This window comes from Bombyx mandarina, chromosome 15, assembly GCF_030267445.1.
Source record: "Bombyx mandarina strain Sakado chromosome 15, ASM3026744v2".
NCBI lineage: Eukaryota > Metazoa > Arthropoda > Insecta > Lepidoptera > Bombycidae > Bombyx > Bombyx mandarina.
Window position 1 is genome coordinate 11,727,876 of NC_143221.1, and position 25,905 is coordinate 11,753,780.

A 25,905-nucleotide genomic window follows, 5' to 3' on the forward strand; every position below is an offset into this window, starting at 1 on the left:
CCGTGCTCGTCGAACCCGTCGCTTGCAACGAAGGGCTCGACGAGCGAATTAACCCATAGACAGAGCCCACTGAGTTTCTCGGCGGATCTTCTCAGTGGGTCGCGTTTCCGATCGGGTGGTAGATTCTGCGAAGCACTGCTCTTACTAGGGCCTGTCTTAGCAACACTTCCGGTTTGAGCCCCATGAGTTCACCTACATGTTAGGGTGAAGCTGAAATAGCCTCTCAAGGTTATCAGCATAGGTAGAAAAAAAATGCTTATCGCCTTTTTACGGCGGGAATACATTTAGTGATATCCGGCCGAGGCGAACGCTCATACATCCCGACTTGGTTTTCCAAAATAATTACAATACATATTTAACTACATAGCACCCGCCTTGTTATGCATTTTATACAAATTTATGAACCATATTTAGACCTAAATAACATGCACGTAGCTATTTTGATAACTTACCAAATCTTTGATCATAATCGTAATCGTCAACGGCCTCCGACTCCACTCTCATTGAATCTTGTGAAAATAATGCTTGAACAGGCCTTTTATTAAATGCAGTATAACCTCTATTTGGGAAGGTCGAAAAGGCTACAAATACGAAAAATTACATTATTGCAATTCACAAATTGCACGTTATAACAATGTGAATTGACTTGATGGACGTTTATACATTATAACAATATCCATTTCGAGAAAGCGGCACGAAACGAGAACCAAGCAGGAAAAGAAAAAAAGGAAAAAAAGATAAAAATATTTGGCGCTACCCAGCAAATTGGTTCAAGGCAAAACGGATGTGCCGATATTTTTCTTAAATTTAAACCTCAACCAAAATCCAACATTCTCATCGAAGCCGGAATGGGATCTTTCGGGGAAACCAGTAGTTTGTGTTTTAATTTTTAAAAGTGCAAAATGTTTTGACATCAGTCGAAATGTTTTGTCTCCTTGTTTTGGTTTTGCGTGAATCATTTTCGCTGATAAGTCGAAAGTAAAAAGTATCCCCCAATTTATACTTCTTATTTGTCTTTGACTTCTTCATCTTCAAACAACAGAATTTATGAAAAATAAAAGTAAACACAACACATCTACAACCATCTAAGCAATAAAAAAAAAACATAATAAACTATTTGAAAAAATAATATAGTGCCATTATCTAGAGAAAGAACAGAGGAATACGGCTACATGGACACAATGAGAATTGCGTTTTCTCGTTGTTGACTACCAAGTTAATTTAAATTATTTTACTTGGATGTGGTCATCCCGACAAACATTTAAGGTAAGTACTTCCTTAGAAAAAATAGTAAATGTCCGCGGGATTTGAAACATCGCATCGCTTGATAAGTACTAATTTGTCGAGAGTCAATTCGATTCGTATCCAATTAAGCTATATAAACTTAGAATTTAATAACATAAACAAGGTCGAATTTATTATATATTCAATCCGAAATCACCAAATCCGTTTTTATTAAAGGAATCTGGACAATAATTAAAAAGAAAATTTTAAATAATACAAATATTTACGTACGTTAAATAAAGAAATATATTAAATCGAATGATAGAAGTTTGAGATAAAAGCGTAGAGCTTAATAATAATAATTAAAAACAATCAACAAGGGTTCCGTCTTAGTCTTAATATCAAAATTCGCTAATGCTTGGGCATGGATTTTAATTCCCTTTCCATTGTTCAGATCTATTTAAAGCGTTTTATGTACACAGATAAAAGAATGGCTCATGTTTCTTGAGAAAATCGCGTCCGACATCAACAAAATAATTATAATACCTACTGTTTTATAGTTTTATAGGGCGGGTTTCAAGCGCGAACGACACAAGGTAGTTTTTGGGTTATTTTAGGATGTTTTCAGTTAGGTTAACGCATTGTTTATATGACAAGAAATATTAAACGGATACAAAATTATACTTTTCATCCTATCTACAGCTCATAGTGCTCTGAAGAATTATTCAAGACGATATTTCCATCTCATTTTTACCGTGGTTCCGCCCATCACCGGAATAGAGTTCATCCATACCATCTGAGACCACTTTCATCGACAGTGTGTTGTTATGAACATCTGGCATGAAGTCCCCTCCTTTTTTTTATTGCTTAGGTGCGTGGACGAGCTCACAGCCCACCTGGTGTTAAGTGGTTACTTAAGGCCATACAACGTAAATGTGCCACCCACCTTGAGATATAAGTTCTAAGGTCTCAGTATAGTGAGGTACAACGGCTGCCCCACCCTTTAAATCGAAACGCATTACTGCTTCACGGCAGAAATAGGCGGGGTGGTGGTACCTACCCGTACAGACTCACAAGAGGTCCTCCTACCAGTCCTACCAGTAATTACGCAAATTATAATTTTGCGGGTTTGATTTTTACTACACGATGTTATTCCTTCACCGTGGAAGTAATCGTGAACATCCTCGGCGTTTCCAGAGCGCTATAACATGTGCTTCTTCAAACGAGGCTTGCGGAGAGTACCTACCCAGCGCTAAGAAGCGACTTGGCTGTTCCCCTGGCATTGCTGACATCCATGAGCGACGGTATCCACTAACTAGCAGATAGGGCGAATGCCCCTCTGCCTACGAAGCTCAAATAAAGAGTACTGCAGAGAACGGTACTTACCAAGAGGTGACATTGCATTTAGTGACGGCCGATACATGGCTGGGCTACTGATGGGTTGGCGTTGCGAACCTGAAGTTAATTATATGATTAAAGTCAGCTGTCACTCAGGGACGTCTTAAATTTGGCTGGGGCCCTTGGGCACACAAGAATTTGAGGCCCTTTTGGAAAGTAAAAAAAGCGAATTATAATAACATTTTTTTACCGAGTATGACCATTTATTATAGGTAATCAAATACGGTATGATATAATATGTCATTAACGATATTAGAATGCTGCTGGTTTTTTGGTTACGATCACGATAACGGAAAGCGAATAAATGTGTGAGAGAGATTGTCGGTCCTTAGGTGCCCCCTGAGAATGGGGGCCCTGGGCACGGGCCCCGTGTGCCCTTATGGTAAAGACGGTATTTATTGGCTGTCACTTTATTTTAATCTCAGCTGCACCTACAGTCGTAATTCTAAACGAATCTTAATGTTCATTAGCCTTAATCGATTTGCTATAATAGTCGTCGACTTGCATTAAAATACAGGACAGTGTATTGTTTAAATTTTATACTTCGAATAAATGTGATTTAACTGTTTTCACTTGTAAACTTTCCTAATTTATTAATAGTAGTTGTAATAGTAGTTTAGGCAGCGGCTTGGCTCTGCCCCTGGCATTGCTGACGTCCATGAGCGACGGTGACCACTTACCATCAGGTGGGCCGTATGCTCGTCTGCCTACAAAGGCAATAAAAAAAAAAAAACACGAGTGATAAATTATTATGAAAATATTGCCTAAGCAAACATTATTACTGAGTAAGTATCTTACCTGTCAAGGATAACAGTCCATATTTTTGACCTGAAATCGAAACAAAAACGGTTTAAAAAAAAAACCATCGATACCTATACTAATTTACTTTAATTAATTACTAAGAGGAAAGAATTAATTATTTTTCCTTATAAAAGCTCACAATGTGCTAGTATGTTTTATGAGAGGTCAAAGGATATCATTATATCATTATGAATTTGTAAGCCCGACCTTCTCGCTCCAGTATTATCAATGTTTTTTCGTTTCTACTCAAATTAGCTCACAACAATAATGACGCAATACACTAATAGCCTATTGTCGGAACAACGTATTGGTAAAATATCATCGACATTAATAATGCCTATGATTACATGCAGTAAGATCTTACAAAAATCTGAAACCAAACTTTAAAATCACGGCTCACGGCCCACCTGGTGTGGTTACCGGAGCTCATAGACGCCTACGACGTAAATGCCGCCACCTACCTCGAGACATAAGTTCTAAGTTTAAGTTATAACAGTATAACAGCTGCCCTACCCTTCAAACCGAAACGCATTACTGCTGTAGCAATAGGCAAGGTGATGATACCTACTCGTGTTCGTATTCATAATGTAAGTATACATCTGTAAGTACTGTGTGCCATGCTCATGCAGTACGCGTAATAGGCATAGCACGACCGCGTACTGTAATGCCGGCCACTCACATGCGCGAATTTTTTTTTTTTTTTTTATTGCTTAGGTGGGTGGACGAGCTCACAGCCCACCTGGTGTTAAGTGGTTACTGGAGCCCATAGACATCCACAACGTAAATGCGCCACCCACCTTGAGATATAAGTTCTAAGGTCTCAGTATAGTTACAACGGCTGCCCCACCCTTCAAGCCGAAACGCATTACTGCTTCACGGCAGAAATAGGCAGGGCGGTGGTACCCACCCGCGCGGACTCACAAGAGGTCCTACCGCCAGTAAAAACAGTACATTGTACGAATACTTGCGCGCATGTGAAGGGCCGTCAGACATTCATTCGCAAACTTAGCGGCTGTGCAAGTGGGTTCGGTATTCAATTTGCAAACCCGTTTGCGCTTCCTCCTACACTTGTTTACGAATTTCTCTTCTTTTTTAATTTGTCAATAGAACATTGAAAAGAAAAAAGAGTTTTCAATTCTTTTCTAGGCGTCATTAACGGCCATTCTGTTTTTATGGGATTTCTTTTGAGGGTCCCATATGGTCGATTCATTTTGCAAGAGTTCAATTTACTCCATCACCTTGGTGTTGTTCCGATACATGATGAAGGTACGCTACACAGTAGACGTCACGAACTATGAAAATGGCGAAACGTCCGTTACCTTCGCAATCGTGGGCACAACTGGTCACACGAATGTGTGGGAGACTACGCGAAGGATCGCGGTTCGCGCGCTTTGATGTCCGTTAAAAAACCGACACAGCTTGGAAAACTACGAATGCAGCGAAAACTTTGCATAATCATTTGCAAATGTCGTCCTACACTTGTGGGTTTGCGTATTCGTACGAATGTGAGTGACGGTATAACAGTACCTATTACCCGGAAAAATTTAGCAAGTCACATAACATTAAACATGACGTTCATAAGCGAAGAACATATTATAAAAAGGTCGGTTCATATCTATAGGCCCGTTGTCCGTTGCGTTCTGTTCTAAGTACTGTAATATTATACATGTAAAAAAAATATTCTCAATTATGTACTATTTATAAGTTGAAACTAAAAATGTAAGCATTAATTAATATTATTTATACATTTAAAAAAATCTAAAGTAAACTTGTATAGTTTACTTGGTAATAATAAGAGGTCTATAATTTATGACGTAATTGTCAGCTATACAAATTAAACATTCCAGGCATATTTCTGACAGGTCATGCTTAGACTACTGAGTAAATGCCATATTACGCGGTACGAAATGTCATACATACTATATAGCATTACTTCATAGAGTACATATATTAAGTGTATAATCTATGTAGAGTACTGTTTTGCGCAAGTCTAAATGTAAGTGTTGTTCCTAATGTTCGTTTTATTCTATTCATCTTTTAAATCTCACCGCTTTCCCGATCGCCGACCGGCTCAGCGTTCACCGCGTCCGTCTCGTTAGGCTTCACTACCACCAGAGAAGTTAGCGGCGTCACAAACTCGTACTGCAAAGAAACAAATTCGACTTGATTCACATACTAGTTGTATTGTTAAAGTAGTAAGATGATACTAATTCCAATTTTGCACTGAAAAAATATATTTACTAGCTGTACCCGTCCGCTTCGCTGGGCATTTAAAATTAACATTATTATTTCTCACCCCCACAAAAATTCTCATCATTAACGCCCCCGCAACTGGTGTAGGGAGTCCAACACTCATATAAATATTAGCTTATCCATTAAGTACATGTATTTTCTACATGGATACCAAGTTTCAAGTCAATCAGATGCATGGTTGAGTAGTTACAGCGGCACATTTACATCCGTAAAAACCACTATAGATGGTTTTTACGGATGTAAATGTGATTAATAAATTAATTAATAAATTAATTTAATAAATAATAAAGTAATTAATTAATAAATAAATAAATAAAAATATTAGTATAGAAGTATAGATATGAATTGTTGATTATATGTACTATGAAAATACGTATCTTGGACGCATTAAAATGACTTTAAAGACACGGATCGTGTACTGGCTTTATATTTCCTTTTGGGAGTCACTAAATACATACCGAATCATTAAAGCAATAACAATAATAATTATAAGAAATTATAATTTGCCGTATGATTAGGTTCGACTGTTGTTTTCGTTTAGTGAGCAAAGCCGCCGGTGACAGCTAGTGATATTTCAAGCATCCTGTACATCACATCAAGTTTGTAATTTCAACGTGTATTTTATTTTTATAAATACTATGTAATTATGATAAATATATATATTTAGATTAGATGTGGGGCCGTCCCGTACAAAGCGATCGTAATACTACCGTTAGCCACTGGGGAAACGACTTGACGAAACCAGCGCGTCATTTGGCGGGTTTTTTGACGTAATATGTATAATAGCCGGCAAACTTCTTGAGCATTTGTTGACGTAGTGGGGGTAAGTTCGCGCATGGTACACTCACGTGCAAAAACATTACTTACTCTGCGTCATAATGCTATTAAATTATTAAAATCAACATATGTATTTATTTAATATTTATTAGAACATCAAAAAAACATATAGGTTATAATAATTGTAATAATTTAATCTTGAGGTAAAATAGATATTCCTTCTATTAAGTCAAAACTAGAGCTGTTGCCAGGTCTTTATTCAGTTGAAGCGAAGCTGGTATTTGTAATTTTTTTTTTCGTTATCATAATCTTGACCATCATCATCATCACTGTTTTCATCACCCGAGTCGCTATCATCGTGATGAGTCGACATAGGGCTCATCGGTGTAGTTTAGAACTCGGTCGATTCGGTCTTCTTTTTTGTCTATAATTAATTATTTTTTGAAGATATTCGATTCGTAGTAATCGAATGTTACTTGTTTCAATTAGCAGCTTCCGATTATTTTCTGTTCTTTTTTTTCATCTAAAGCCTAGCTCTTTCATAATACGTCGTAAGCTTCATTCCGAGCCATTAAAATTTATATCTTCTTTAAATTTTTCGAAGCCTTTCTACGGTACGGAGTTTCGCTGCTTGTTATGTAGTTATTATGATTACATATTTTTATTACAGATTGAACGAAACTATCCATTCCGGTAACTTTCTTCTTCCCTGATCTTTTCTTACCCGAAGTCTGAAACACGGCGAGCAAGCCAGAGCCTTTAGCTTCCTTAATAATGCACCTAACAGTACTCACTGATGGTTTTGTTACTTCCGAAGTTTGTTTTAATTTTTCCATATCATTCTTCCCCTGTTTTATAATGAAGCAATATACGTCGTACACAATTTTTCTACCCTTTCTTTTGAATACTACACCAGTTTGTCGCGGCATAGTGTATGTTTTATAAAAAATCAACAAACACTCAACAAATAGCAATGGCAACAAAGTCCACAAGTAATTATAACAAATAATTAACGATTAATAACGATAGACTTTCCACTGTACGCAAGCGTACTTTTGGGAGCAAGCGGAATGAAGGCGCGGTGCGGGACGCAAGGTTCGACTGATCTACCAATAAAGCGCTCGATACGATTTCCCCTGCCGTCGCGCCTCACCCTCACCACCAAAGTGATCTAAAATTCGGTTCTGCGCAGTCAAGGTCATTTGCTCAAGAAGTTTGCCGGTTACTATACTAATGATTCATACAATATGTAAGCAGAACGTTCCGGAAACCGAAACAATCGTTAAACGTTCTGTCAAGAATACATCGCGGTATTTGTTTAAAGATCGGAATGTTAACTTAAATTTTAATGAGTATTTAATTACGAGTAGTCTTTCCAACTAGACTTCTTTGTTTAATTGTTTGCGAAAATGACAACTCCCGTTACCTAGCTAATAGGAATATTCTTACAGTTAAAAATGATTATTTATTAACTAGCTAGCTAAGACATAGCTGCTTTTTTATTGTTTATTATTTTGTTATTTCCGCGTTCTCCATAGGCTGTGATTGTGTTGACGCGCATTCAACTAATTTTCACAACATTAATAAGATAAACATTTTAATGTTGGTGTTTGTTGTCTAAGCTTCGTTTTCTTTTACATTAATACAATTTAGTATAAAGAAATTAGCCGAATATTTTTATTTTGTGTTTTTGAATCGAATAATCTCGTTCTATAAATAAAATATGCGAAGGCGTGTTTTGGAATTATTTTATATCTAATCACAGGATAATTTGAAATGGGTCCAAACCATTGATACTCTAGCTAGAGTTCACTTGCCTATTAAATTTAGCCTTTTATTTTGTTTTGACATAATGAAAGTAAACGCACACTTTCCTAAAAAAAATATAGCACTAAAACGTTAATGGGTACTAAACAAAAACAATAGGAATTTTTCCAAAAATTTTTTTTTTATCACTGCCTACTTTTGTATAGATTTATCACAAAAAAAATATTCCGTCATATTTAATTTTGTAATTAGTAAATACCTTGAATCGATCAAAAAAACTAGAATCAATAAAAAAAAATCCACTTTTTTTTCCTATAAATGACACTATTCATTCATTGTTTAAATTTTCGAAATAAAAATACATTAATCAATTTAAAATGAAATAAATTCTGAAAAAGAACGATTGATTTTATGAGTTTATTACCTTCAAAGCTATTTTAAGGGCCTGCTGCTCAGGACTTGTCTCTTTCTTCTTCTCTTCTTCAGTAGCGTCGGAGGCATCGCTTGCGTCAAGCAATTGCTTGATAGTGAGATAGGCCCATAGACGTTCAAGGGGTAAATCACTTTTCTCGACGGGTACCGGAACTTTGATTTTCTTTGTAATTTTTTTCTGTTTACCGTAATTGCACTAATTAATACATTATTTCATTTGTTTAAATATTAGACACCGCCCGCTATCCGGTGTGCGAGAAGCTTGCATTAACAGTTAACGACTAGATATATTATATTAGATAGGCAGCGGTAGGCGGTAGACAGCGGTTTGGCTCTGCCCTTGGCATTGCTGAAGTCCATGGGCGACGGTAACGACTCACCGTCAGGTGCGCCGATGATCGTCTGCATACAAGGGCAATAAAAAAAAAAGATAGACGGGTTGCCTTTGCGTCAGGCGATAAGTGGTCATCAAAGATCGAAGAGGCCATACCTTGCCGTCATGAAACATAAACTCAGAGACTCCATTAAAAAGATCGTATTACCGCAGTTTGATTTGGCCAGTTTCAATTTTATTGCAGGAACCCGCTCGCTCCGTTCGTCGTGAACGCATTGTGAATACTAAATACGTATTAAGGATAATTGGTATCTGCCAGTCTGCCAGAAGAATAGGCATAGTCGTATCACTCGATGTCAACAATTACCAAATGCCATATCTAGTCATTTCGTAGAACGATGTTTCTGTACTAAATAAATAAGTATGTACCCTCAGGAAGTGGTCGTTCTCATCGCCGCAGAAGGCCTCGACGGTGGACTCGAGGTCCCGCGTCGCGGTATCGACCTGCCCGGCGACCACCACCTCGGACCCCGCGTAGTACGTACGGAACTTGGTCTTGGTAACACTGCTCTCGATCACCTAAAAATCAAGCAGCCTGCCATTCAAAGTCATAACACTTCGAACCAGAAGCCCTCACAAAAGCCAAAACACGAATTATTATATACAATAACCTAGTACGAGAAAGAGGTGAATCTTCTTTTGCGGTGTGTAGAATTGGGGTTTTCTTCATTTTTCATTCTTAAATCAAATGTCTCTTGTAATAGGAAATGAGTATAAATGTGTATAACGACTTCTTCGACAATTATATATATTTTAAATTATACTAGTGGTCTCGCAGTAATCGAAATTCGAATATAATTAATTGAAATTATAAGTTTGAACGTTATTAAGGTTCTATTGTCAAAGACTATTTTAATTCTATATTCACAGATTTCGCAAAGACTACACTATAGACAAATAATAATAAAGATAAACAATATTAACCTATTCTTAATTTGACCACAAACTTTAAGCATTAACAAAAGTTTGACAGTAAATAAAGCGTATAAATATGCGTGTGTGTCAAATACATGGTAGTGTGTGTAATGTTTTTTTATTGATTTAATGTATTATTAATGCATAAATGAAAAAAATATTAGCATTCTGCACCTCTATATTCTCTATAAGTGTGAGAAATTTCATACTCCTCCGTCCGCACAATTTTCGTAAAAAGTGGTACAAAGTTTCTGCTTCACATATTAATTATTTAAAGACGTTTATCGCAAAAATATGGCTGCCGACATTACTCGTTGGGGTCAAACATAATAAGATTATCTGTACACCGTCACCACCAATCAGAGCAGATGATAAACTTTAATCATTGACCTAGAACTCTTTTTTTCAGTTAAATATATGCGGTGATAATAACAAGGTAAAAGTTCTCCCACAGTCTAGCGATAAAGAGGGAGAAGGAAGAAGTAGAGTTGTTATCAATTTTTATAATAAAAATTCAAAGTACCTACTTCTACAGTTCGATTTTGCGCTTTTTATTGTTACTACACGTGTCGCAGTCACCGATGACGTCAGAAAGAATATAACGACAATAAAAAACGCGAGTTTAAGCCGTAACATTCGTTTTAATTGAGTCGTCTATTATCAAAGGTGGCAATCTGTGCATTTGGAAAAAAAAATGTTATTGATATGTCAATACAGATTGATTTGAATATAATCGTCTCCTTCAAAGAATACGGTTCAAAAACTGCATTAAATATAGGTTAATACTTAACCTGTTATTTATCTAAGATGTCGTTCAGAAGAGTTTTGTGACTGCCAATGGAATACAAAGTCAATAATTCGTTTTTCTGATTTACCAATAATTGTCCAAAAGTCACATTGCCGGCTTTGATAATAGTCGACTCAATTATTAGTGCAACTCGCGAAAACGGAACAAAGATCTTTGTAATCATTCATTGTGCCCGAGCCATGTTTAGTTCCGTTGTAAATAAACCACATTTTCCCATTTACCTGATCCGGTGCGTAGACAAATTTGACATGTGACAGCAGAGGCGAGGAGACCTGTCTGTAGAAGTCGCGCAGCTGCAGCGCCGCGTCTGAGGCCTCGTAGATGTGTCGCGCAAAACCGTTGTTGCGGAGCGACAACTTGCGCAAGAGCTTGGGATCCGCATCCTCTCCTGCGCAATGAGACTTATCGCTTAAGAATTACCTAAGTTCATACATGTTACCAGTGGTGGATTTACACTAGGGGCAGTCGGGACAAGTGCCCAGGGCGGAAAATTTTAGAAAGTTAGAAAAAAAAACGAATATTTGTTTATGTTTTTGGAATATATAAAACATCTTTTAGGGACCACAAAAGTCCCCATGGCAACTATTAATATGTATGTGTGAGCGATAATTCTATTGCAGTGATGATACGTTAGTCTCGGGATTGTCGGGCTGTCGATTCCACGTTAGGTTGTAATCCCAATATACTTTAGTCACTTAACTGAACACGTTTCCTATTAATCCTTGCCCGATACAGAGACTCAATAATCTAATAAAGTTTCTGCAATAAATTACATATTTTAATTTTGAAAAATAAAATATATAAACTTTAAGTAAAATTCCAGTAATGGTGCGGATTATTTTCCGGTGCCCAGGACCGGCATTAAGTTTAAATCCGGCCCTGTATGTCACCCACCCCAGACACGAGGACGAGCGTAAGATCTTACAAACTGAAATCACTGATAGATATTGCTTTTTATTAAGCTCATCGTTCTCATCGAACCTGTCGCTTGCAACGAAGGTCTCGGCGAGTAAATTAGCACACAGACATAGCCCACTGAGTTTTTCGCCTGATCTTCTCAGTGGGTCGCGTTTCCGATCCGGTGGTAGATTTAGCGAAGCACGGCTCTTGCTAGAGTTCGTGTTAGCAACGTCGTCAGGGTTGAGCCCTGTGAGCTCACCTACTAGCTCGGCGAATCTAGAATAACCCCTCGAGGTTACTAAAATAGGTAGGAAAAAAGTCATCGTGCGGTACGCATCACGCTCGACCTGTAGTTTCCTTGTCGCCATATCCTAGGATATATTTATTTATTTATTTAGCATTATGCACAAAGCTTACTTAATGCCTGAGGCATTCTTTACCAGTCAACCAAGGGTGGTGTAGAGACTCCTGTGGTAGGTGCATTCCTTTTTGCGAATGTTGGTGTTATATATTTGTGATTTGTAAAACAGAAAACGCCGAAATCAGTTTTTCTAGGAACGGTATTCAGGTTATAAGGAAACCGATTCTCATAATAAAGATATGTCGTAATAATGATATTTACTGACACGATATTCAAAAATAAAATCATGATTAATGATTGTCCGTGATGTAGCAATAAAAATTAACGTGTATTCACAGTCCATCACACGAGTACTAGATTAACCTAGACTATTATGTTCACAAAATACAATTTACTACTGCAATTATTTGTTAAAACTTTTTTTAAGACTTCCGTAAAGGTTTTTTCAATATATTTGATATACTGCGACCGCAAGAAAAGCCTATGGGATTCCATACAGGAAACTTTTTCCTTGTCTAATCGACGGGATATTCCACCTATGCATGATTATTTAGGAGAGCTCACGGGGTCTTAACCTGAGAAGACTTGCTTATATTAGATCTAGAAGGAGCAGTTGCTTCACTGAATCTACCATCGCTTCGACATAGCAACTAACTAAGAAGATCCGACGAGAAACACAGTCGATTGTGTCTAGGGGCGTAAAGGACAAAAACAAAAACAAATAAAAATTATCGAATTTAATGAAACTCACCGAAAGCAAGTGAAAATATCGTGGCTTCATCACTTCCGTAATTCTTTTCAGCGACATTTTTAATTATTGTTTTCGGGTTCATTTCACCGACAGTCGGATCGCCATCCGTCAGGAATATGATGATGGGCTCCAAAGACAGGATTTCTGAGGAAAAAAAAAATTAGACAAAAATGGTAAAGGTTAAAACTGTATTCTGACATACTGACACACATTAGAGTGTAGATTATTTCGGACGACGGAAAATCTAAATAAAAAATATTTGTTGGAAAATGTTATGATTCATGTTGCTACTAACCATCTTTGTTGGAAGATGTTGAATTGGCAAAAAGCTCTGATCTGTTCCTGATTAGATCTATGGCAGTACCGAGCGCAGCATCAATGTTGGTACCTGCAGATAAACATAATTGTTACTGTTCCTTTTCTTTTTTTAGCCACCAAAAAAAAATTACAGAGAAAACGTTTTCACCTAAACTTAAAATACGTAATTATAATGTAATGTAGTCCCACTCTCCAGCAAAACTTTTTTTTTCCTACCTTTCTAGTAACCTCAAGGGGTTATTCTAGATTCACCGAGCTAGTAGGTGAGCTCACGGGGTTCAAACCGGAGTGTTGCTAACACTGGCTCCAGCAAGAGCAGTGCTTCGCAGAATCGACCACCGGATCGGAAACGCGACCCACTGAGAAGATCCGGCGAGAAACTCAGTGGGCTGTGTCTGTGGGTTCATTTAGGTATTCGTCGAGCCCTACGTCGGAAGCGACGGGTTCGGCGAGGACGGTGACCGGGCAGCATAACGAAGAAGCCTATTACGTAATGAATTTTAATGTTACGATATTTATTCGTATGTATACCAATAACCCTTACATTATATTGCTTAGTATATATGTAATTAGATGATCGCGCCTTCCAGTTTGTATGGTATTTTAAAGGCCGAACTACAGAAATATACGGAACGGTGATATATGCCTGTGCGTGCTCATAATAAATAATAAATAAATATTTACTAACAATCACGCCACGTTAACTGGTCCCGTGATAAGTTCGTAAAGAACTTGTGTTACAGGTACCAGATAACGGAAATAAATGTAAGATTTTTATTATACACATACATACATTTTAATATACATCCATAACCCTGGAAAAGACATTTATATTTATCATACAAATATCTTCCCTTGGCGGGATTCGAACCCGCGACCTCCTTGTGTAGTGACCATGTCACTTACCACTACACCAGACGGCCGTTAAATAATACCTAGGTACTACAACTAGCATACATGCGTTTAGATGGATTGATTTTTTAGATGCTATTCCTTCTTCGCGGTAGAATAGGTGGTATTGGGTATGTGCGTGTGCTTGATGGTGATTATGAATTCGAACTAAGGCCAATAAAATTAACACACATGGATGTTTTTAGAAAATTTAACCTGTCATTTTTTTCATCAAACTCATTTTGTCATTTTGATCTTAGAATTGGCGATGTTCATGATTGTTAGGACTATTAAGGGCCTGACGCACCATAAGTTGGTTTCCGTTCGTTGCTTACATAATAAAATTGACGCTTTCTTCAATTTACCAGTGCTTTCGAGTCCATAGTTTTTTTTTTACTTTTAAGTAATTCGTGACTAATAATAATTAATGAAAACATTGTTATCTTTTGTTTGTACATTTGCACAATATTAAACAATACCTATCATAAAAGTTAAGTATATTGTTATTACGTCTGATAAGAAATACTTAGGTATTCGCGGTCACGACAATCGTAAATCTTAGGAAACATTGGAATATGAAATAAACACGATTTTATATTATCATGTAAATTATAGATTACTTTAACGTGCGGTTTCGCTTGCGTTAATGTACCACCACCCCGCCTATTTCTGCCGTGAAGCAGTAATGCGTTTCGGTTTGAAGGGTCGTGTAGCCGTTGTAACTATACTGAGACCTTAGAACTTATATCTCAAGGTGGGTGGCGCATTTATATTGTAGATGTCTATGGGCTCCAGTAACCACTTAAAACGAGGTGGGCTGTGAGCTCGTCCACCCACCTAAGCAATAAAAAAAAAAGAGAGAAAATTAAATTCAACAAAAATATAATTATTTTCTGGATGAAGGGTACTACTCTGTGCTATTTGCTGTACAACAATGTGCATAAATGTATTCATTTCATGACGAGAACTTCCATTGTTAAGATGTAAATTCGTAATAAATAGTACCACTTTCGCATTATAACAGTAAAAAATAGAAAAAAACCACCTGTCATTTGAACCCGTGAAAACCAAATAAAATGACTAAATATTTACGGATCCTCCCGATCCATTAACGGTGCTTTTAGGTAGCACAAGCACCGGTCACCGTCCTCGTCGAACCCGTCGCTTGCGACGAAGGTCTCGACGAGCGAATAAACCACAGAAACCGCCCACTGAGTTTCTCGCCGGATCTTCTAAGTGGGTCGCGTTTCCGATCCGGTGGTAGGTTCTGCGAAGCACGGCTCTTGCTAGAGCCAGTGTTAGCAACACTCCGGTTTGAGCTCCGTGAGCTCACCTACACGTTAGGGTGAAGCTGAAATAGCCTCTCAAGGCTATCAGCATAGGGAAAATAAAGACTAAATATTGTATATCTTTTTTTTTATTGCCCTTGTAGGCAGACGAGCATACGGCCCACCTGATGGTGAGTGGTTACCGTCGCCTATGGACTTCAGCAATACCAGGGGCAGAGCCTAGCCGCCTACCAAACTACGTAATGATCTAACTTAATGATTACACACCTCCGTTTGCTTCAAGTCTGTCGATGATGATCTTAGCTCGTGCTATATTCTCCGGAGTCGCTTTCGATGCCGGCTTTAGCGTCGGTTTCACATCGTGACGATCGTAGTACGAATACTTTCGTTTCGGTGGTTCCTTATCGGCATCTGCTATGTCAGTCACCTGGACGATGGAACCAACATGACAATTGCATCATGAAATTCATTTTTCGGAGACAAAAACAACACCGTAGTGTATGTATATTGTGAAGTTCCTTTTAAACAATTGTTTTTATAAAATATAGCGTTGGCTGTATAGTTTAAAAAAGTTTTTTTTTGCGTAAACTACAATCGGGATGTTTACCTTCTATACTTTTTTGTACAGATCAAGGAATCAAAAGAGCAGTTCAAATTATAAAACAGGAGGAATAAGTTATTTGATTGAGGTTATAAATATATAAATAAATAAATAAATATTTAATATATAATATTAATTTGTTTCACTGTAGAAATGTTTCTTGTATTTCATATTCAAAACGACTAAATTTATTTATCTTACTTTAAGGAGATTCTAAAGGCGGAATGTATGTTTTTTGTCTGTTTGATCAATACCTTCGTAGTTGATTGTAAAATGACGTCATTAACTTATTCCTCCTGAAATATATAGATAAATAAATCTAGTCGCGATATACAATAGTTATATTTATTTGTTTCACTGTAGAAATGTTTCTTGTATTTCATATTCAAAGTGACTAGATTTATTTATCTTACTTTAAGGAGATTCAATAGTATAAAACATTATACAACGTAAGCTCACCAAAACATCAGAATCGAAGGATAGAATGCTGAAGTAATCTCCGGGGTTTAGTTCGCTAAGGATTGTCTGCATCGCCTGCTTCAGCTGTTCAATCTTCCGTCCGTACATAGATCCTGACGTGTCCAAGACGAAAACGACATATTTACGAAGCGGTGCCAGGTCCGCCGGTGCGAAGAAATGGACGAAGTAACCACCATTTACCTTAACATATTTCGCATTATAACAAAATGTTATCGTATACTACTGATTATGTGTATGAAACTTTAATAAAAGTGTGTTAATTTGAATTTGAACAATTTCAGATACATATTTGCAAAGATTGAAGAAGAAATGTGTAGGTACCTAATGCAAAAGAACAATTTTTATTTTGTAATACCTACTTAACGCAAAAGCTATAGGGACTATGATTTTGATGAAAACTATTTATGATGTTTAATCATTGCATTGCTTAGTTTTATTAATTGTAGATTGGCAAATAAGAATTACCACCTCACGCAAACGAGACGCCATATTGTCGAGTTGCGAAAATCAGTCCGCCTTTCGAGTTTCAAAACTAATTTATAAGGTTTACAATTAATATTAGCAAATATTATATACTAGACAGAAAGTGTAACGTAATCGGAAGCTGAAAAAGGAACAATTTACACATAACATTTAAAGGAAGTCCAATGGATGACAAAACACAATGTACCTACCTGCTCTGGTAAAACTGGAAAGGCCTCCGAGCGACCAGTAATTTCTTATACATAAAAAAAGGTCAATGTAAAGAGATCACTTACAAGAACTTCGCCGTCTTTTGGTCGTTCAACATCGTACTGAACCACGAATTGTCCAAGAACACCCTCAACATTACCCCGAAGGGAGTCTTTGGATTTTTCCTAAAATAAAAACGTTTTTGTGAAGCTTAATAATACAGTTTTTTTTATTGCTTAGATGGTTGGACGAGCACACAGCCCACCTGGTGTTAAGTGGTTACTGGAGCCCATAGACATCTACAATGCGCCACCCACCTTTTGCTAAGGTCTCAGTATAGTTACAACGGCTACCCCACCCTTCACAACGAAACGCATTACTGCTTCACGGCAGAAATAGGCGGGGTGGTGGTACTTACCCGTGCGGACTCACAAGAGGTCCTACCACCAGTAAAGTAAGTTACACAGTTAAGTAAGAATCAATAAAAATAATACTTGAAGGCATTACACAGACGGTATTTAATTAATGTAACTGAAACTCACTGCATAGACCGACATCAATCTCTTTTGCTCATCTAAATCGGGCTTAAACAAAATTACAGCTGCATTATCGTACCGGGTAATTTCTGCATTAGAAATTTCTAAAACAAAAAAAAAACTTTTAGCTAAAATAGAATTGGAAACTTTTGCGTTGTTATCTACGGCTTCTACCGCGCGGTCTAGGAAGAGTGTAATTGTAGTCTTCGGTGAGAAAGAGATGTTTTTCGAAGTAAAATGTAGCCAATATTACCTAGGTCACTAAAACTGTTTAAAAAAAAAACATGTCAACTCGTTGCTTGGTTTTGACGTGAAAGAAGGACAAAAAAATAAACACACTTTCACATTTATAATACATAGCGGCCCGCTCCGGCTTCGCTCGGGTCTTTAACAAAAGCTTCAACGATATTTCACGTTTTTTTGCGGCAGAACTATAATAGTTAGACATATGCTGTTGCGACATTTTTTGTAAATAATAATATGTTCTACAAAGTCGCAGTACATTATTTTATTCTATCATCAATAGTTTTCGCAAGGCGCGCGATGTAAAGAATATTTTAGGTTTTTTTTACACCTTGGAGTACATTATTGGAGTTTTAGTAAGGATCCCTAATTTTTTTCAAAATAGATTATAGCCTATGTCACTCGGGAATAGTGTAGCTTCCAAACAGTGAAAGTATTTTTCAAATCAGTTCAGTAGTTTCGGAGCCTATTCAATACAAACAAACAAACAAATCTTTCCTTTTTATAATAGTAGTATAGATATCAGTATGGATTCTCTTGTAAGAATCCCTGTGCGCGATTTAGGTTTGTGATAAATTTATTCAATCCTATAATAGCTGCCGTTACATATATACTACTCGTAAACATTAATTAAGTCAACCGTTGCACACCGATAAAGTATCTGTATAGTCCAGATAGGGTTTACCAAAACAACCTTTTTGCTCTTTAATATAACCCTTGAAATTATTATGAACTTAACATTATTTTCCGACAAACTATTCTAATTTTCAATTGATTTTAATTATAAGTTTATTCAGAGAATACATATTATGTAAAGAACGAACAGTTTTATTATTTTTTAATTTTTCATTGGCAGTCAGATATGCAGCAATAGCAATATATTAATGGTTAAAAAAAAAAAGAAAATAGTTGAGAAAATACAAAAAAAAAAAAAAGCCCGCTGAGTTTGTTTCGCCGGTTCTTCTCAGGACTGTGGCTTTTTTTGGAACCGGTAGTAGAGTTAACATTTTCTTTTACATTTTGACATTCAACAAGTGTGTTTTTGATGACATCCAAGTTGAAATAAATGATTTTGAATTTGAATTTGAATTTGGTCAGCAATAAATTGCGTATTATTCCTACAGACTATTATTACTGCTACTTACATCCAAATTACAATTTAGACATTAGCTCATAACTGGTTACACTTGTTTACACTTTTACACTATATTTGTTTAAAACGGAATCAATGATATTTTTATTTAATAAAAGTAATGAAATGTTTTAAATCTATATAAAATGCAAAACAATAATTTAGCCTTACAATGCCTTCTCTTTAATATTTCGAAGTCTAGATAATTATGTAAGGTTGGTCAAAAGTCAGAACGATGTTAGTATTTATATCTGTATTACGGTGGCATTATCTCAATACATGTTCATTTTATTGTTCGTAATAACAATATTATACCTACAGAGTAATCATTAAAAAATATATTTTTATATTTATAAATGTATGTGCCATGACAACACTCATACTCGTATAAATCTTCCTTAAACGTATAAAAACCTAATTAAACTTGTTGCTACGTTCGAACCTTTGTGAAGTTTTTATCTCGTGGCCATTTAAATTTTTGAAAAATGATGCTATACCTTTCCGCGCGTGTGTGCGTGTGCGTGCGTGCGTGCGTGTGTGTGTGCGTGCGTGCGTGCGTGCGTGTGTGTGTTGTTCTTGCTTTTAAGTCATTCACATATAAATCTAACATAGTCACATTATTATTTTTTGCATTTATTAGCAAACCTGGAAATTTTGTGTTTTTATATTATTCTTTTTTATTTATTGCATATATGGATTAACGAGCTCACAGCCCTTCTGGTGTTTAGTGGTTACCGAAGGCCATAAACATCTATAACTTAAATGCCGCCACACAACGTGAGATATGAGTTCTACGGTACGGTCTCAGTATAGTTACAACGGCTGCCCCAACCTTCAAACCGAAACGCATTATTGCTTCACGGCAGAAATAGGCAGGGCGGTTCTGCCCTTGCGGACTTACAAGAGGTGCTAACACCAGTAATTAAGCATATTATATTTTGCAGGTTTGATTTTACCTACGATTTTACACGATGTTCCTTCACCGTGGAAGTCATCGTGAACATTTGTTAAGTACGTATTACATTAGAAAAATTGGTACCCGCCAGCGGGATTCGAACACCGTTGCATCGCTCGACACGAATGCATCGGACGTCTTATCCTTTAGGCCACGACGACTTCAATATTTGATACACAATGTTGTTCCTCATTGCGAAAGTTTTTTTTACATATTTTTATTGCTGTCAGACGAACACACGGCCCACTTGATGGTAAGTGGTTACCGTGGCTCATGGACGTCAGTAATGCCAGGAGCAGAGACAAGCGGCTGCCTACCGCAAAAAAAAAATACGTATAATAAGTCTTGGCGAGATGTTGAAAAACCTTAAATACACCGTTAAACTCACTAAACTGGTTAAACTGAATATGCTTACGTTCGTCATCTTTTGTAGCGTCGATTTCATTTCCGGTTCTGATCTCCGGCACCCTCAGTTCGGTGATTTTGTTCGACTCCCGAATGTCAATGGTGACAGTGAAATCGGAAACCAATTGCCCTGGTTGCAGATTGACTGCATGATTGTAAACACCGTTCCGATACTCCAACAATTCTTCGTATGTCAAATTGAATGTGGCTTTGGTGAAAGCCTCCACATTCACGGATACAGTGAAATGGTTCGAGTCACGTGCTCTGAAAAAAAAATGTATTAATCACTAGCTGACCCGGCAGACTTCGTAGTGCCTCAATCGATAAATAAAAGTCCTAAGCTTTTGTATAAAACAAACAAAAGGAATCCGTCCGACGGGGGACACATCAAAGGAAAAACAAAATTGTTATTTTTATTTAATTCCGAGCATTTTCATATTTATCTACCTTTTAAACCTTCTCTGGACTTCCAGAAATAATTCAAGACCAAAATTAGCCAAATCGGTCCAGCCGTTCTCGAGTTTTAGCGAGACTAACGAACAGCAATTCATTTTTATATATATAGATATAAGAAGACCATTAAAATATTGTACTATTGAAAGGAGTGCTAGGGAGTCCGCATTAATTAGTTACGTCGTCCAATTTATTTCCTCTTTACTTTTGAATACAAGTGGAGACTTCGTCAAAATGGGTCAGGAGATTTTCTCAGGCGGGCTAGCGAAACCAGTGGTTATTGATGTCTGAAAGATAGTTATTTTAAAAAAAAAATCCTCTCTGACTAAAATCGTTATTGCTTCACTAGCTGCGATTTATGTTTACAAGTTTCAATTTAAAACTATTAACTACCTACATCTAATTGTTGTATCATAACTATAATAATAAACTTAACGATCTTCGATTGTTCGCTGACTGGTTTTTAATTGACTCGGAAAAGCCAACCACAAAAAGGAGCGTCAAAGAAATATTAATCAAAAACTGTTCAGTAATAGGACGTTACAAGCATTTGAAAGTTACGATAAAATGCGAGTGAGCCCTAAAAAAACAGTGTCACATGCGTCATTTTAAATTCTACCGACACTGCTTCTAGATTTACTAAAAAAGAACTTTAGGGGACGTTCCGTCAAAACCTTATAATCAAATAACTTTTTAAACTAATTATATATTACACAGACTGGGTTTTTTTTAACGGCACCATTCAATACAAATTAAATTTTAATTATTAATATAATTCTAATGACTATAGCTAAATAAGTAGGTACGGGAGGTGAGTAACATTTATTGAATGAATGACTTTTAAACACACCGATTTGAGAACCTAAAATTACAATTAACGAGCACTATTCATATTTTTTATTTTAAATATGTTGCAAAAAAAATAGTCTTCTTTAATCTCGAATGCGTACGTAACTTCGAAAATTAGTAGTGAATAAAATACGTAACCACGAATTTGAAAATTGTTTGCAACTCTTGAAAACCTGTGCAAACATTCAAAAGGTACCTATATACAATAAGCATACCTGGCAGCGATGTGTGCGGCACCAATTCCTTGTGATACCGCTGTCTGGTATATTTGAGCAGCCTCTTTCTTTTCTTTGACGTACGCTTTGTAAGATTTTCCATCCAGAGTCCTGGAGAGCCATTCGGTTCATTAGGAACTTGACATTAGAGAAAAACGGCTATACTTTCAAATTCTAAGAAACTTATCAATGTGAGCTATGATGAGATATGTATCTGGCATCGTTTATGTCCATGTTTATCGGTAACTACCATTTGATATCGTTCTCCTTTTAAAGTATTTTAAAAAATACATAATTCGTGAACAACGACATTTGTGTGCTTAGTGTGAGTTTTTTAACATTCTCGACAGCGTAAAAGTTAGCCCAATTTTGTATGCAGTTGGAACAGCACCCCTAGCGGCATACGTAGGCCAACGATCACACTCCATACAAATATGAGTTAACTTTTACGCTACCGAGAACGTTAAAAAGCTCGCACTAAGCACACTGAAGCGACCAGCAGCCGCGCTCAACATTCCTTCGTGACCGTTAAACAAACTTGAGAAATATAGATCAGTGATTTCTAATAAACAATTACGCCATGATATTAGATTTCATATTAACGGTATAAAAATTTCATACATAACAAATCCGCTGATGAAAGCTGTGTCAGGGAGTAACACCCTGAAATTGGCTTCTTGAGATTTGTTTGCAGCATTTCGCACATGCGCTACAATAGCCGTGTGAGCGTATCGCATAGATATCACGGACTTCACATCCATCTTCGTCAGTTTTATTGGTTGAACAGGTCCCTCCGTTACTGTATCTACATCTAGCGTTGCTTCAGTTTCCGCCTGAGTCGATCGTAAAGAGACAACGTTATTTCCTACTACCGCATAAAACAATGAGTGATTTGACATTATGGTCTTTAAAGGCTGTTTCTCTAAAGTCGTTTCCATAACATTGAATTTCTAAGTAAACATGCAATGTACCAAGTAGTTGTTGAACCGATGACAACATGAAGAAGATCTCGATACGATAACATAATTAAAATATTCATTATTATCTTTATTAGATGAATAGTTATCGAAAAAAAACAATAAAATTTAGGTAATGCTTTGTTTTTGTACGAGCAGTTATGTAATAACAGTTAAGCAATATAAATTATTTATGATAACCATATTATAAACATCTACGGTTCAATACTTTTTCGAGGTCAACAAAGTAAAGCACATGATTGAATCGTATCTATTACCATATTATTACACTAGCGGCCCGCCCCGGCTCCGCTCGGATCTCTAACAAAATTTTCAACGATATTTGACGTTGTTTTATTTTTTTAAATAAAAGAACACTTATTGCGGCATAACTACAAAGTCGTAGTACATTATTTTATTCTATCATCAAGTTTTCGCATGGCACGCGATGTAAAAAATATTTTAGGTAATTTTTTTACACCTTGGGTTGCACTATTGGAGTTTTAGTATGGAACCCTAATTTTTTTCGAAAAAGATCTTAGCCTATGTCACTCGGCAATAGAGTAGTTTCCAAACAGTGAAAGAGTCAAATCGGTTTAGTAGTTTCGGAGCCTATTCAATACAAACAAACAAACAAATCTTTCCTCTTTATAATATTAATATAGATTATCTGGGACTCTTGAAAAACTATGGATTTATCAAACAATACGTCTCGTCTTTTTTACACAAAGTAATTCGTGACCGGCGATCATACATGCGTCATGACTTAAATTTGTTTATATTCATGTCGGGCTGTAAGTCCTCCAATGTAGGTATATATTAAAACATAACGTTGCACTCACATCATCCGATCTGGATACCACCATGGTCTCTGGGGTCGTAATTGTGGCAGCATGTACCACAGACAGGAGACCAATGCTCCCGAATAAAATTAAGAGCTGCCGCTTTAGCGACATTGTTACCTAAAAATAACATTGTAAATATTTATTTGTTTTGTAAGTGTTACTAACAAATCAAAAATATTAAATAATAGAAAGCTAAACGCCCATTATTCAAATTGCATAAGATTCGCAAGTTTGCTATGGTTGTAAATTTAATATTTTAAACATGTACGAACGAAGCGAATATGTACTATAAAATTAGAAACAGCAACGTTGAATTTTTTTTCAACATTGACCCGTTAGTTTAAGAAAACGAAATACCATTATCATCAACTAGGTGTGCTTCGCTATATACACCGCTTAATTAATATAAAACTTATGAACACGAGTGGTTTATTTCTGGAAAGTATATATTTTTTTAAGCCATAATTTTAAAAATTTCTCTATTGCAAAATTTTGTCAACTTGACTACATTTCATTCATTTAGACATGAAATTTCAAACACTGTCTTCAGTGCACCACTACGGATAGAAAGTCTTCCTTCTCAGTCTAAATAGGGGTTCCAATAGGTGGCATTTATGTCCACGAGCTTAGTCTGCCAGTCGGGTTACTGTGTACCGTTATATAAGTTTAGATTTTATGCCTGTAAAATTTTAAATACCTACCGTAGGTATATCATAGGAACCCACTTCGTTTAAGTTATTAGAGAATAGAACCTGTTTTTTACGTAAACCTTGGATCATTAAATGTAAAAATCTATTATAAAATTATTCAATCAATCAATCCTGACGTAAGCAGTGTTCCTAATTGCATCCTCAGATGGAACGTATTTCATTTACTTAAAGATTTAATCACAAAACAGCGAACATTATGATCAATTAATGCAGGTTAATAGATCAATGCTTGATTAAACGATATCAAACAGTTACCAATTCAGTGGGTAACAAGTTATGAATAAAAGTGCACATTAAAGCCATGTATAAAAGGCACGAAACAATACAAGGTTCAACCGGAATGCTGGAGTACTCACTGTTTTGCTTATTTTCAATGGAACGATTTATTCAATTGGTTTTCAAGCTCTGGCACGTTCCGTTACCAATAATAAATGATGCGAATTAACGAGGCAACAGCCGTCAGCGAGCGCTCAGCACGTCGCCTAATGTGAAACTCGTTCGAATGCCGGCAAATGACCGCTTATATTACGTTCGTATCAGCTTCGGCGTCTATACACAAACATGTTGAGTTGACCTTCGGGGTTACGGACTTCCCGAAGACGAGTCTCGTTTTGTCTAAGGGAATATTTGTTTTCCTGAGAATTCGAATCGGATAAACACGATATTACTGATAATTGTTTTCGTGTTGTCGTAGCTTATATAAGGGTTTCACGGTTGTTCTATTCGTTATTGTTACACTGTTTAAATTTTAAATTAAGGATGGCATTAACTAACAGAGGGAAAAAAACGAGCATATTGAATTCATATAATAAATAAATAAAATAAAAATAAAATAAAAAGCCTTTTATTTCCTGCTAAAATACAAAGTAAATAGGTATACATATAATAATTTAAATTTTCTTCACTTATGTTTGGCAGGAACCCATTAAACATGGTGAAGGCCTCCTCCAAGTCCTTCCATTTGGTTCTATTTTGGGCTACCTGTATCCATCGAGGGCCAGCAATAGCTTTTATATCATCCTCCCATTTTGATATCGGGCGACCCTTTTTTCTTTTCCCTTGTGGCCCTTCCCATGCAGTTATTCTTGCAGTCCATCTCTGGTCCTTAAGTCTGGCTACATGACCAGCCCACTTCCACTTCAAGTTTCTGGCATATTCAAGAGCATCTATAGATTTTGTTTTTTCTCTGATTTTTGTGTGTCTGATTTTTTGAATCTTTCTTATATTCAGCAGACTTCGCTCCATTCCTCGTTGGCAGCTTACTATTAGATTATTGGCCTTTGATGTAAACTTCCAAGTTTGGCAGCCATAAGTCAAGCATGGTAGAATGCAGGAATTTAGAACCTTGGTTTTTAAGTATATTGGCAACGTACTTTTAAATACTTCACGTAAATTCCAGTACTTGTTCCAGGTGTGTTGGATTCTTCTTCCAATCTCCATCTCATTGCTTTTTCTTTCAAAGCTGATCTGTTTTCCTAAGTAAATATAGTGGTCTGTGTATTTCAATAGTTCGTTTCCGACTGTTATTTTCTTTCTAGCACTATTTGTCATTACCATAGTTTTTGTTGTATTCA

General features: G+C 36.5%; 1 protein-coding gene across 1 annotated transcript in view; it reads right to left on the reverse strand.

Moving 5' to 3' along the window:
* LOC114251859 (inter-alpha-trypsin inhibitor heavy chain H4) overlaps window positions 1-24,946 on the reverse strand; it is a 30,832-nt gene extending 5,886 nt beyond the window's left edge. The window contains exons 1-18 of the mRNA XM_028186259.2: window positions 24,688-24,946; window positions 23,619-23,738; window positions 22,442-22,653; window positions 21,821-21,931; window positions 20,314-20,567; window positions 17,575-17,672; window positions 17,119-17,217; window positions 16,340-16,540; window positions 15,547-15,706; window positions 13,077-13,169; window positions 12,782-12,925; window positions 10,991-11,157; window positions 9,416-9,565; window positions 8,645-8,830; window positions 5,472-5,565; window positions 3,421-3,450; window positions 2,611-2,679; window positions 453-581 (exon numbers count right to left, since the gene is read on the reverse strand). Of these exons, the coding sequence (XP_028042060.2) occupies window positions 453-581; window positions 2,611-2,679; window positions 3,421-3,450; window positions 5,472-5,565; window positions 8,645-8,830; window positions 9,416-9,565; window positions 10,991-11,157; window positions 12,782-12,925; window positions 13,077-13,169; window positions 15,547-15,706; window positions 16,340-16,540; window positions 17,119-17,217; window positions 17,575-17,672; window positions 20,314-20,567; window positions 21,821-21,931; window positions 22,442-22,653; window positions 23,619-23,732 (2,311 nt within the window). The 5' untranslated portion in view covers window positions 23,733-23,738; window positions 24,688-24,946. The remainder of the gene's footprint in view (window positions 1-452; window positions 582-2,610; window positions 2,680-3,420; window positions 3,451-5,471; window positions 5,566-8,644; window positions 8,831-9,415; window positions 9,566-10,990; window positions 11,158-12,781; window positions 12,926-13,076; window positions 13,170-15,546; window positions 15,707-16,339; window positions 16,541-17,118; window positions 17,218-17,574; window positions 17,673-20,313; window positions 20,568-21,820; window positions 21,932-22,441; window positions 22,654-23,618; window positions 23,739-24,687) is intronic.
* Window positions 24,947-25,905: the final 959 nt, after the last annotated feature.